The sequence below is a fragment of the Rattus rattus genome, chromosome 3 (assembly GCF_011064425.1).
Source record: "Rattus rattus isolate New Zealand chromosome 3, Rrattus_CSIRO_v1, whole genome shotgun sequence".
Classification (NCBI taxonomy): Eukaryota; Metazoa; Chordata; class Mammalia; order Rodentia; family Muridae; genus Rattus; species Rattus rattus.
Genome location: NC_046156.1, coordinates 152,827,567 through 152,841,274, shown reverse-complemented (window position 1 = coordinate 152,841,274; position 13,708 = coordinate 152,827,567). Strand labels below are relative to the sequence as shown.

General features: G+C 48.1%; 1 protein-coding gene across 1 annotated transcript in view; it reads right to left on the bottom strand.

Annotated features, from left to right (window-relative positions):
- Positions 1–13,708, bottom strand: part of Trio (trio Rho guanine nucleotide exchange factor) — a 290,571-nt gene that overhangs the window by 168,557 nt on the left and 108,306 nt on the right. The window contains 4 exon segments of the mRNA XM_032898677.1: positions 1,062–1,253; positions 5,195–5,317; positions 6,400–6,912; positions 8,772–8,964. Coding sequence (XP_032754568.1) covers positions 1,062–1,253; positions 5,195–5,317; positions 6,400–6,912; positions 8,772–8,964 — 1,021 coding nt within the window.

Below are 13,708 nucleotides of genomic sequence, written 5' to 3'. Positions count from 1 at the left end.
TATCGCTGCCCCTGCCCAAAAGAGACATTGTTGTTGAGAGGCTGGTCTTGCAGCCAGGCATACATCTTAGGACAATGATAGAAGGCCCAGCCAACCGAGGAGACACACAGCCGGCTGCCAAGGGCCATGAACATCTCCATAAGATCCAGATGTGGAAGCTGTGAGAGGCATGCTACAGCTTGCAGTATCCCAGTGCAGATACTAAGGAGAAAAGGAGGGAGGGAGGGAGGAGGAGAGGGAGGGAAGGAGGGGGGGAGGAGGGGAGGAGGGGAGGAGGGGGAGGAGGGGAGAGAGGAGAGAAGATGGAGAAAGAGCAGCAGCTACTGCTTACTGTTACAGCCAGACACTGCTAGTGAGAAAACCTGAAGTGTGAAACTTCTGAGCCATGCAGAAACAACTTTTAAAATAAAAATTTCAGAGCATTTTGGATTCTTCAAGTCTTTATCAGAACCTTGAACACTGACCTATTTCCCATGTATTTCGTTTAAGAGATACACAACCCACATTCACCATATTCCAGACACTGCAGGGCAGAGTCAAGAAGTTGTTTTCATGCTCTAAAGCAAAAATGCCAAAGCAAGTATTTTTTTTCTATTTTACCCTCCCCCCAAAAAATCAACAAACAAACAAACAAACAAACAAACAAACAAAAACTCCAAGAAACAAAAGAGTTGGTTGGGCACACGTGCAATGCTGCCACTGGGCACGGAAGTGGGGTCTGGCCAGTTTGCCGCAGGCTGTATGATTCTGCGTGCTCCCGGCCTGCCTGAACTACACAAGGAACCTTGTCTCATATGCACAATGAGCGAGCCAGCAAACAGAACAAGGACAGACATAACGAGTTGAAAGGTGCATCCGCCTGAGCTCGCACAGCAACGGGTGAGACCAGTGGGAGCCCACTGTGAGGCTGAGGCTGAGAGCTGGCGGGGTAAACCCTTTATGAAGCCACATAGAGTCACATACACAAGATGTCGAGGGGGGAGGGGCGGGGAGGGGGGTGCAGGACGACACAACGACAGGACCTGGCTCTTGCCTGTGGGCTGGGGGTTCCAGCCACTGACCTTCTCAGCCTTCTGATGAAAGATGGAGGACATGTCCAACAAGGTGCTGCGCTCGTCCAAGGCCGCTGCGAACGCTTTCCACTCCTGTTCCAGCTGATTGGCGATCTGCTTAATCTGCTGAGAGGCGTAGTGGCCCGACTCCACCAGGCGATTGGCCACTGACATTATGCGGTTGATATTTACATACACGTTCTGCGGGGGAGTCGGAGGAAGAGTTCACTGAGGGATGTGGACAGAGGGCGCCCCCCTAAGAAGCACAGAACCCTGTGTGCACAGCCTGCTGACAGTTCCCGGCCTACGAGCAGAATCACCTGGTACCTATGTCAAGCATCTCACTCTCGGGATTCTCACCAACGCTGAGCTGGGTTCCAAATTCTATTTTTAAAACTAAAATTATCAATCAACTCACTGAAAGGCATAATTGTTAACCACAAAGCAATCAGATACACAAGTGGGTACACACAAATACACTGTTACTCACTTCCTGGCTTCCGACCCTGATGAGGATCCAGATGGCAGGCCCGCTGACAATCACAAAGAACTGAAGAAACCCGACTAGAACCCAGGAATTCAAAAATATGTACTTGGCAACCAAAGGTTATTTGTGTGGAGACAAGCTCTCCTTTCGGCACAAACTCACGCCATTGTTTGTGCCAACAGAAAACCTTCAGATGGATCTACTTTCTCCCAGGAGTGTATTAAGGTGTAGAAGGGGTGATGCAGATCCTCTGCTCTGCTCAAATCCCTACCCGGGTCTACGGGTCGACCAGAACACTAAGCGTACAGGCTTTAAGATCAGAACCAACCTACATTTTCCTCTGCACAGCACGGTTGTGTGCACAGTGTGATCTTACAACTATACAGTGTGATCTTACAACTATACAGTGTGATCTTACAACTATACAGTGTGATCTTACAGTTGTGTGTACAGTGTGATCTTACAGTTGTGTGCAGTGTGATCTTACAGTTGTGTGCACAGTGTGATCTTACAGTTGTGTGTGCAGTGTGATCTTACAGTTGTGTGCGCAGTGTGATATTACAGGTGTGTGCACAGTGTGATCCTACAGTTGTGTGCACAGTGTGATCCTACAGTTGTGTGCACAGTGTGATCCTACAGTTGTGTGCACAGTGTGATCCTACAGTTGTGTGCACAGTGTGATCCTACAGTTGTGTGCACAGTGTGATCCTACAGTTGTGTGCACAGTGTGATCCTACAGTTGTGTGCACAGTGTGATCCTACAGTTGTGTGCACAGTGTGATCCTACAGTTGTGTGCACAGTGTGATCCTACAGTTGTGTGCACAGTGTGATCTACAGTTGTGTGCACAGTGTGATCTACAGTTGTGTGCACAGTGTGATCTTACAGTTGTGTGCACAGTGTGATCTTACAGTTGTGTGCACAGTGTGATCTTACACTTGTGTACACAGTGTGATCCTACAGTTGTGTGCACGGTGTGATCCTACAGTTGTGTGCACAGTGTGATCCTACAGTTGTGTGCACAGTGTGATCCTACAGTTGTGTGCACAGTGTGATCCTACAGTTGTGTACACAGTGTGATCCTACAGTTGTGTGCACAGTGTGATCTTACAGTTGTGTGCACAGTGTGATCTTACAGTTGTGTGCACAGTGTGATCCTACAGTTGTGTGCACAGTGTGATCCTACAGTTGTGTACACAGTGTGATCTTACAGTTGTGTGCACAGTGTGATCTTTGTGTGTGCACAGTTGTGTACACAGTGTGATCTTACAGTTGTGTGTGCAGTGTGATCCTACAGTTGTGTGCACAGTGTGATCTTACAGTTGTGTGCAGTGTGATCTTACAGTTGTGTGCACAGTGTGATCTTACAGTTGTGCACACTCCTGCTTCCATTCCTCTTGCAGTCTATTCTAACATTCAACAAACTTGTTGTGGGATAACATGTTGTGGTGGCACACAATCAACAAATCCCGAATTACTCTGTATTTTTATGTTTGACCTTGTCCTGTTCCTGTCTGTGTTCCCCGAGTGGAAGATAAACCTTTGCCTCCTGCTACTCACTACTAACTTAGTCAGTCTGTCCAATTCCTCCCTCTCGGGCCCCTTCCTCTTTCCAGCCCTCTGAGCCACACTGCCTCCAGCCTGCAGGGCTGCCCCGAGTCCAAACCCTAACCTACAGAATTCTCTCCCTGGCTTTCCTTGCCCCCTCTTTTGCTGATCCTCTCTATTATCACCCAACCAGAACCAAGAACCCGGTGGAACTGCCTTTATACACGGGTGAGGGGCCGGACAAGCCCCACCCACGTTCCTTCTCTACAGACTCACAGACCATGGAGGTCCTAAGCAGCAGAGGCAGAGGGTTCTTCATGGAGGTGTGACAATAGTGAGACTATGCTCCTGGCCTGTGTGAGTATATTAATTAAAATACATTTAACTAGCTTCCTTTAAACTAAAAGCAAAGTACTATGGGGTTGGGGTGTCTCCCAAAGACTCACATGCTGAGTGTTTGCTAAGCTTTGCCCTTAGCTAACAGGTAGCACCAGTAGAGATGGGTCTAGGGACAGGAAGTAGGTGTGCCTCTGCAATATCTACAGGACCCTTGCTCCCTTCCCTTCGCTTGCTTCCTGGACCCCCTAAGGCAGCTCTGATGCACGCTCACTTCCTGCATTAGACACATACTAGTGTCAGAAATAAGAGTCAAGCAAACATGGGCCGGATGCTCTGAACCTGAACCCTGTATCTTCCCTGCTCTGGCTGTGGATCTCCGGCACCCTGTCATCATGGGGAAACTGAGGCCCGTATCTCCCCTGCTCGGGCTGTGGATCTCCATGAGGAGTGACTGAGAAGTAACACCTTCCATTTTCCTCTATGCTCCTCCCATGCTCCCTGTCCCCTATTAGCTGGGTTTACTAATACTGTTTTCCCCGATGCCTTGAGAAAAGGCTACTCTGCAGTCTGTCCAAGAGTAAGTGCCGAGGTTCTCACTTAGAACAGTGAGAACAAGGGAAGAGCAATCCATTGAAATGGTCTTCCCTGGGGCTGGAGAGATGGCTCAGTGTTTAGGAGCACTGATTGCTCTTTGAGGACCTAGGTTCAATTCCCAGCACCTACATGGTAGTTCACAATTGTCTGTAGCTCCAAGATCTGATGTCCTCACTCATACATAGATGCAGGCAAAACACCAATTTACAGAAAATAAAGAATAATAATAAAATAAAAAAGAAAGAAAGCAATGGTCCTTCTGTGGGAACCACAGATGCTCACGCGTAGACTCGATTAGATAGTCCTCTGTCACTTTCATTTCCTGAGCAGACTATGCCAGTCTTTGTGCCTCCCATTTCCCGTGGGCCACCATTTTCAGCACAACCAGAGACATGGTGAGCCACACAGGCTCTGCCATGGGTCATCCCCACGACGAGGACCTGCACTTGGACTCTCCTCCTCAGGCTGGTATGCTATGCTAGAATGTGCATCATTCTTGTATTCCCTAGTGTGGTTCCTTTACAGACTGTCTACGTTTGGACTTATAATTAGTCTTTTATGCTTTAAGGTTCCTCAAAACACTGCAGGCAGTGGGAGAAAGGACCAAAAGCTAGTGGGCCTCATTTGCCATGCACGCACGAAGGCTGAAGACTCCTGTAGGTGTCTTCAACAAGGAGCAAGAACGGCCCAGAAAGCTCTTGAACTGCTGTCCACAGCATACTCTAAGTGAAGTGTAACTGAGAAAGGTAAATAAGAAAATGAGAGGTGGGGAGGAGGGAGATGAGGGAGGGAAGAGACATCTCTCATCTTTTAGGAGTTCCTCACCTGCTTTAATTGGGTAACATCGCAGGTGTTAGTTGTGATGACTTGAGCAGTAACTACATCTTGAAAGGTATCCTAAAGTGTTCTATACATATAGAGTAAACAACACAATACAGCAAAGTTACACAGTGAACCCACTTCATAGACTAGGCAACTGAGGGATAAAGAGGTCAAACAGACCATCCAAAGTCAGACAGAAAATGAAAAGAGTGGCAATTACCATCTCTACATCCACTGTCTCCCTGAAGACTCCACACGGCTGTGTGAGGTGTGAGTGCTCCGGCCACTAACTGCCTCCTGTTTGCTAAAAACCTTTTGTAGGCCAGAATCTGTAGGGTCTGACAACGGCTTACCATACAGTTCATAGCAAAGTGATTGTGCTGCGTCTGAAGCTCCATGGCGTGAGGGTGGCTGGCCCCGATCTCCGTGTAGCTGTTTAGAAACAGGCCTTTGTTGTGTGTGATCCAGTCAAACATCTACCAGGAGAAAAGGACAAGCTGGGATCACTGCGGAAAGAGGCGGGGCCGAGGAGTGTGCTGGGGAAGGGAGTCGCTTCTCTGAGAGCTCTGAGAACAAGCAGGCGCTTCAACGGCAGCAGAGCCCAAGGAAGTCTCAGCCCACTCCCCCATGCTAAGAGAAACTTCTGTCTTCTGTGCCCACCACCCTTCCTCTAGAAATGGGCCCACATGTCACACTGCTCAAGATGGGACCAGGGCTCTTGGGTGTCTGCATCAGGACCCTTGCAGAGAACCAGCAGCTGACACAGAAACCTGAGCAAATGCAAACAACAAAAATAACAAAAATATTTTAAAAGACTTGAGCGTTTTAAGCCTAGGTCTCCTGTAACCCAGTGATACTGTCACCTGACTGAAGGTCCTTTTAATGTACTGTATCAAAATTTTCTAATATGCTTTTATTACTCTGCAATAAGTTTGCCAGCCCATGAGAAGAGAAAACTCAATGACTGTAAGTTAAGAGGGATTACTTCACCTATGCTCATGGCTTGTTGGCAAGTGTCCTTTTCTTTGACATTGCAAAGAATACATTAGCTGCTGGTGAATGGGCGTTCCCTTTGGCCAGCTGCTGTCTCTAGCGCACAAGAATAGCACATGAGAACACGGAGCAGTACTGCTTGGATCACAGAGAAACGTGATTTTAATGGCCTCACTCTCTTGTTATCATGGACACAGGTACTGGTCTGAAAGGAGTTTGATGGCTTTGTTTGAGGAGAGAGGAGGTACCAGAAAATCTATATATTAAACTGTTGCTTTTAAGAATACATCATGAATTTGTACTTTTAACAACAACAACATCACCCTTGCCTTCCTGGCACTTCTCACAGGAGCATGGGCAGCTTCAGCTCACACTGCCTCAGGCACTGCACTGTGAGTGAAACTGGAAGCCAGAAGTAAGCGGGGCCTCTGGATGGCCTTTGCTGTGGTGTGATCGTTGTAACATAGACCTTCTGTTTTCTCACCTTGTCACGTCAGTCTTAGCTGTAAGACCCACCGCCCCAGCAGCAGCCCCTGTCGGGCTGCACAGCCCTCCCCACCTTTACCTTCTCAGCATCCTGTTCGAACAGCCGCAGCTGGAAGCACTGGTCCAACTTCAGTTTCCTCACGTGCCACATCTGGTGCAGGTGCTGCCGAGTGGAGTGCAGCCTGTCCAGCATGGTGGACACCTTGGGCAAGAGGTTCTGCAGGTCTGCATTGCCCGAGCCTGAGTTCTTTTTGGGAAAACTCTCGCTGCTCTGGATCCGCTGAAGCAGCTTCTGCCCCTCTAAGTCCAAGTCCTCGATGGGAGCCTTGATCACCTTCTTCTTCAGCTGAGAATGCTCGTCGATCATGTTCCGAGCCCCCTCTAGGTCCTGAGGCAACTCCTTTTTTGCGAGGACATCCTGAAGTTCCTCTAGCCGGGACAGCATGTGGGCTGCATTGCTAATGTAGTCCTCGAAAGCTACTCGGATTTCAATCCATTCCTCATGGTTGTACTCTAGGCAGCCGTCAAACTCGGGGGTTAGCTGGGAGGGGTCAACCACTTTGGTAAGGCCTTCTAAAGAGACCATATTTGTCTTGGGGAGGAAAGAAACACGTATGAGAAGACGAACCATGTGATCATATCCTATAACTTACAGTGGTCACACAGAGGTTTCCAAAGTAAAGAATAACCTGCGCACAGAAGACCCAGTCTATGTCTGGTTCTGCCTCCCGGAATACAGAGGGAGACTCATTATCCGTGCAATGAAAAACTCCACGAAGTAGCATGTGAGGGAGAAAGCCCAGCAGCATAGAACTGTAATTTTCACAAGCTCCAAGTCAACTAGATTTCAATTGAAGAAGGAGAAGAACCTAAATCGTATTTCTTACTAATGCCTCACAAGAGTTGTTGAAAATGTTTTCACAGGGTAAAGACACTGGGAATGCCGGCTTCCCTGGGGTAGCCTGTCACACATCTGTACAGCCTAACCACTGTACACAGCCTGTCCCGCAACCCAATTTAACACTAAGGAAGCTTCAGTTTATCCCAGTCTAAGCCAAAACTCTTAATGTCACCTGAGGTAAGTAAAAAGGAAGCACACTGGGGGGTAAAATGCAAATACAAGGGAAACTGAGCTGGTCTAGAACTGAAAGAAAAACAGACCAGCTACCCAACCTCTGCCACCTCTGACCAGACACGCACACCCAGAACTGACATCTCCATGCTCGCTGGAGTAAGAAAAAGCACATGGCAACAGGCTGGAAAGAGCGGCTCAAGCCTGCACTGCCTTTAGCCTACAGTGCTATAGTGGGCTTTTTCTTATCCATCTGCTGGATCATCAGTAACCTGCATGGAGGCAGACAGACAGACAGACAGACAGACACAGAGAGAGAGAGAGAGAGAGAGAGAGAGAGAGAGAGAGAAAGAGAGAGAAAGAGAGAGAGAGAGAAAGAGAGAGATGACTACTTATTGAGTATGAGGATAAAGTGTGCTTTCTATTTCACTTAGACCACTTCAAAGCAGTTTCCAATAAAGCCAGAGTTTAACTCCAGAGAGGAAACTCAGCACTGTGGGAAGGTATTTTAAAATCCAAGTAGTACACAGAAGGAGACATGTTGACAAGTACAACTGATGCTGTTTCACTGTGGAATATTGTTTACCTTAAAACACGGTTCTTTTACAGCCTAATATCGCAGCAGAGACGGCAGGACAGCAGGCTCTTCTGTCCACCAGGAATGGTTATAATTTATAACAAGAAACTATCTCAGTCTTATTACAGAACAGGACCTGAGCCAAGCTTCAAGCCGGCTGGGATACTCCTCTAATCATCCCATTAAACTGACCACATCAAAAGCCTTGTCAGAACTGTGGTGGCTTAAGGAGAGGCGGCTCTCAGTGGGAAAGAAAATAAATTAGCAGGCTTTGGTTTACTTTTTATAACCATCTGACAGCCGTCGTCTAGGCCCAGCTGAACGCAGAGCTCTACAGTTCTCAAAGACTCCGTCCACTTTTACAAGACGACATGCAGAGTGGCTGAGGAGCCTCCCCACTATCGATGACCAGATGGGCTCAATGCCCCTCATATTCCCTCATCCCCAGGATGCAGCAGCCACCGCACATCTGCAGTCACGTGGCCTAGTGCTGACAGGGGGAGCTGTTCAAGTGAGGTGGTGGGAACAGGCTTCTCCTTCCAAGCTACCATGGCCCCACACCCTAATCCCAAAGAACTGAAGTCCAAACCCCTGTGCCAAAAGCCACCACACGGGGAAAAGGGACGAAGGCATCTACGTTAAGCACTAACCAATGTTTACCATACACACATTAGGCGGCTAGCTAGGCCGCGCTCAAGGCTTGGCTGTAAGACCTGCCAACAGCCCACTGTGGTGGGGATGCACCCGCTCATCAGAGACTCTGCCTGTGAGTTTAGGATGTGGCTACCGGAGTGAGCGTTACCTCAAATTCAAATTTGGAACTGCCAAAATTCGTCCTCTGTTTCTGCCAGAAGTTGTCGGGCTTGATTATCAGGGCGATGTGGATGCAGCAGGGGAAGGATTCCTGCAGGATCTTCAACAGTGGTTTGATGGAGTCCCACTTGGAGCCGCGCATGTCCACAATCACCGTGAACCCTCGCTTGCAGACTTCCTCGCTGCAGGGCAGGAAAGAGGCTGGTGAGTGAGTGTGACAGCCCAGCTGCTGGAGCCCTTGCTGTGTAAGTGTGAGGACCAGAGCTCACACCCCCAAGCACCCACATTCACAACTAGCGTGTATTAGGGTGAAAAGCAGAGGACCCAGGTTCCTTTCCCAGCATTCATGTGGTGGCTCCCTGACATTGGTGACTCCAGTCCTAAGGGATCCGAGGCCCTCTTCTGGCCTTCATGATTACTGCATGGGACAGGGGATAGACAGGCAGGCAAAGCACTCAAACAAAATAAGAGGGAAAACAAAAAAGCAAAAACAAACAAAAACAAAACAAAAAAACAAACAAACAAAAAACCGAAAACCACTGGGTCTGGCCCTGCATTCCTGTAACCCAGCACTGTGGAGGATGAAGATAGCAGGATCTGGGGACGGCTGACTGCAGCCTAGTTCCAGGTTCAGAGACACTCCAGGGAATAAGGCCAAAAATATTAGGGCAGACATTTGATATCCCCTGATGTTCTGTGAGCACACCCACACACGCACATCTACCTGTGCACAAACAGGCACATGTGTCCCCAACAGGCATGCTCAGGGTGGATAGACTGACAGACCAACGGATGGGGACATGGACAGAAACACAGACACGCAGACATTCAAACACACACACACACACACACACACACACACACACACACACACACACTCACTGAGGGGAGGAAAGGAACAAGGAGGGGACCCACACACTGACCTCAAGAACCACATCATGATGCCCTTTCACGTGGGCAGCTCAGCAATGTTATCCCCTCCCTGACACCAGAAGAGACCAGAACCTGACCACAAAGGAGTGAAGGCAGAATAGTGGATTTGAAGAGGGTTCAGCCTCAACAGCCTTTAAGTTTTTAGTTCTTCATAGATATGGTGTTGCATTCTGGCTTTTTGTGCGTTGTTCACTGATGGGACAGACACTCGTTTAGTAACTGCCACAGACAGACCCCTGGGGATTACTAAGAAGTACAAACTCACAGTGTGGCATGCAGAGCCCAAGATGGGACAACTTTACTTTCAGGATTTCCAAGGCCACAAGCAAAGACAACCACCCACTGGCAAGCGCGGTGATGCTGGGAGCTTTGCAAAGTCTGACTGTGGTCCCTCTCCTTTAACCCTGTCCCACCAGGAGATTCCTGACATCATCTTAACAAGCTCTGTGAGGAAAACCTAGGTTTATATCTGCAGTCAGATTACATTCATCTTCCTATCTGGTCGCATAGAAGCTATGAATGTGGTGGTGGTGACAGTGCTGGCTTCTGTCACAAATCCAAACTGTTAGGGGTACTTGGTTTTCTTCTCTGGGCCCTTGGCAGTTAACCAAACCAAAGGGCAGCTGCATCCAGGCCTGGTGCTCAGGCCTGCAGTCCCAGCACAGAGGATGCTGAGGAAGGAAGGTCACAGAAGCCAGGGCTGAGATTGGCATAAGCAACAAGCAAGTCCCATCTCAAAAAGAAATGGGGGGTGGGATCTCAGCATGGGAATAGATGGAGAGTGCACATCTGCAACAATGTTACTAAGTGTGAAGTGTGTATCCATTGGCAGGGTGTCTGCCTAACACCACCAAGTTTCACTCACACACACACACACACACACTACAAAAACTATGTGTGGCAGTGCACGTCTGTAATCTCAACACTTGGGGAGTAGAGGCAAGAAGATCAGAAATTCAAAGTCATCCTCAGCTATGTATTGAGCTCTGCACCACCCTGGGCTACATGATACTCGGTCTCACAAAAATCAAACCAGGAAAACCAAAAACTGTGAATAGGGTATCCTGAGAAAGGTAGAAAACCCTATGTTCTTTCTACATTGTAATGTCAGGGATTTATGGAAACTCAGTGCTGGCTTCCAAATTATCAGAGGTAAGGCTCTACTGTGACCCAGCATAACGAGACAGACTCCACTTTGGGTAGATGCTGGCAGGTAAAGACTGCCTACAGGCCTTGGAAACTGAGACCTGATGGAATCTCAGTGAGGCTTGAGGGAGGTCTGCACCTAACATGAATAGCCTATACATTTCAATTTCTGCCTGTGTCAATCAAACTGAGATAACCCACTCTCGCCGGAAAGTCCAGGAAGTTATTTGTTATTGCTAGATGTTGGTGAAATGCAAAGAAAGTACATCTCATCTGAAGCCAGCAGGATTCTCTCTTGCACAGATTCCACACCCATTCCCCTGTGCTTCACCCTCCAAATGCTTCTGTGAATGCCATGTTCCTCCCTGCCCTGTCTCATACAGTCACTGTAACCAGTTTTCAAAGCTTCACAAATGTAACGTTTGCAGGACAGCAACATGAATCCATGGAGGTGTGTCACATAAATATTCCAGAAATGTCTGTTGTGGAACTTGACAGAGACCTGATTCACGGGCACAGGGGCATAGTGGTTAAGGCCCAGGCAAGAAAACAGATGGTCCAGCAGCTCTGTTTACCACCTGTCCTAATTAGCTTTAGCTGTCAATTGGACATAGCCTAGAGTCATCTCGGAGTCTCCACTGAGGGATTTCGCAGTCAGATTGGCTTACAGGTGTGTCGGTGAGGGACTGTCTTGATTGGTGTGGAAGGGCCCAGCACTGGTGGGAGGGTGGTGGGTCTGAGCTGTGTGAGCAAGCTGGATGAGCACGACCTAGAGAGCAAGCCAGCAAGCAGCATTCCTCCGCTCCTGATCCAGGTCTCTGCTTTGACTTCCTGCCCTGACTTCCAACGATGGATTGTCATGACCTAGAAGTATAAACTCTTTCTTCCCAAGTTGCTTTTGGTTGGGTGTTTTATCACAGTGACAAAGAGAAAACTACAACACTATACAAGTGTTAATGATGCTTAGAAAATGTTATAAATAACCTGCTAACTCCCTGCGGTGGTTAATCCTGTCAACCTGACTAGACTAACTGAATTAGTACAGTACGCCTTTTGCAGTATTTGATGGTATTTCCAAAAAGATGATGGGGGGTTCTGACTTAATCAATGAATTCGTCCCTTGAAGGGTTCATCATGATATTATTCCAAGAAGGAGGTTACTAAACACATCCTTGTTGTATCCTGTCCTGACCCCTTCCTGTATCCTCTGTCCCTCCTCTTCCTGTCCATCATGATGTGAAACACAGGAGCAAGCAGAGAACAAAGCGGAAGGTACTAGGCTTGGCTTGCATGGTTACAGGAGGATTAACTCTTCTGCTCCCATCCAGTAGCTTCCCCACAAAGTGGTAGTCACAGCACACGAACTGACTGGGCATGCAGTCTTCTGCGGTACGCTGTCTTCACACCCAAAGCTAGGAATCCTAGGAAGAGCAAGGACTTGCCAGCACCCATAAGTCCAACTGCTGTAAGTCACAATCAAAGGAACCCATGCAACGTGGTCTCCAAGCCCTGTCCCGACCTGATGACAGAAACGGATCTTAGGAAAATGTGACTTTATTAACTAGGAAATCTAGTAGCTTTATGAAGAAAGAGCCCTATGTTATCTGTAAGACAAAGAAAATTTAGTTAAAACTCAGGCCCCTTCTGACCTGGATCTTTAAGAAAGATAAACCTACTTTCCCGAGTTCTGAGATGAAGAAAGTCTCATGTGTGGTTGGTCTCAAATTAGTGCACTAGTTGTCTTCACACCACTCCTGAGCAACCAGAGTCAGAGCGTCAGGAGAACTTACCCACTTAGCTACTAGAAAGCACCCTAAAGAAGGTAAAGCATGGGCTGGAGAGATGGCTCAGCGGTTAAGAGCACCACTGCTCTTCCAGAGGTCCTTACCTGGTGTGACTGAAGACAGCTACAGTGTAGTCATATTGAATGAATGAATGAATGAATGAATGAATGAATGAATGTAAAACATCCAAGAACTTAGGAAACACAAAATAAAGTTCAAGCAGCTATAGCAACGCCACCCCAGAGGCTATTTCCACTGCTTTAGGAACCCCTGAGACCTCTGCTGGCAGTGTTGTCCTGGGTATGAGTTGGAAACACTGTTGTTTCAAACTGTTGACTTTTTCTCTTTTTCCACTTTTGTGTCTGTGTCTGCATGGGTGTTGTATACACATGTGTGCATGTGTGCATGTGTGCATGTGTGCATGTGTGCATGTGTGTATGTAAATATAGAAGGCCAAGGCTGATATAGGAACCTCTTGGAAAACTCTTCTATGCTTATTCATTGAAGCAGGGTTTCTCAATCAAAGAGTTCACTGGTACAGCTAGTCTCCCTAGTCTGCTTGCTCAGAGAATCCCCATCTCAGCCTCCCAAGGCTGGCATCTCAAGTGGGCTAACACAGCTACCAGACCTGTGCACGCTGGGAATACAAACTCTTGTCACACTTGCATGGCAATTCTCAAACTGTTGATGGTTTCTAAGCCGAGGGAAGAAGTGACCCAAATACCACAGCAGCAAAAGTCACACGCTTACTGGTGGGACTTGAGGCCAGAGAACAAAATCTGGATTACTTAGTGATGGCATGACAAAGAGAGAAAGGATAGAGGGAGAGATCCCTGCACCATTTCTGAGACAGCTGCTACACCCCAAGCACCGTGAGAGGTGCACATGAGCAGCCTTACTCAGAACTCGCAATGGCCTCAGTGAATACTGTCACCTTCACCCTTCCTGTATCACAAAGACAACAGCGGTCACCGAGCCACAGTCCCAGGTCATCAGCCTAGGCCTTCTGCATCCACACACCTCTCCACGTAGTCCTACTGTGAGCGCTGCACTGCCTGGCCAA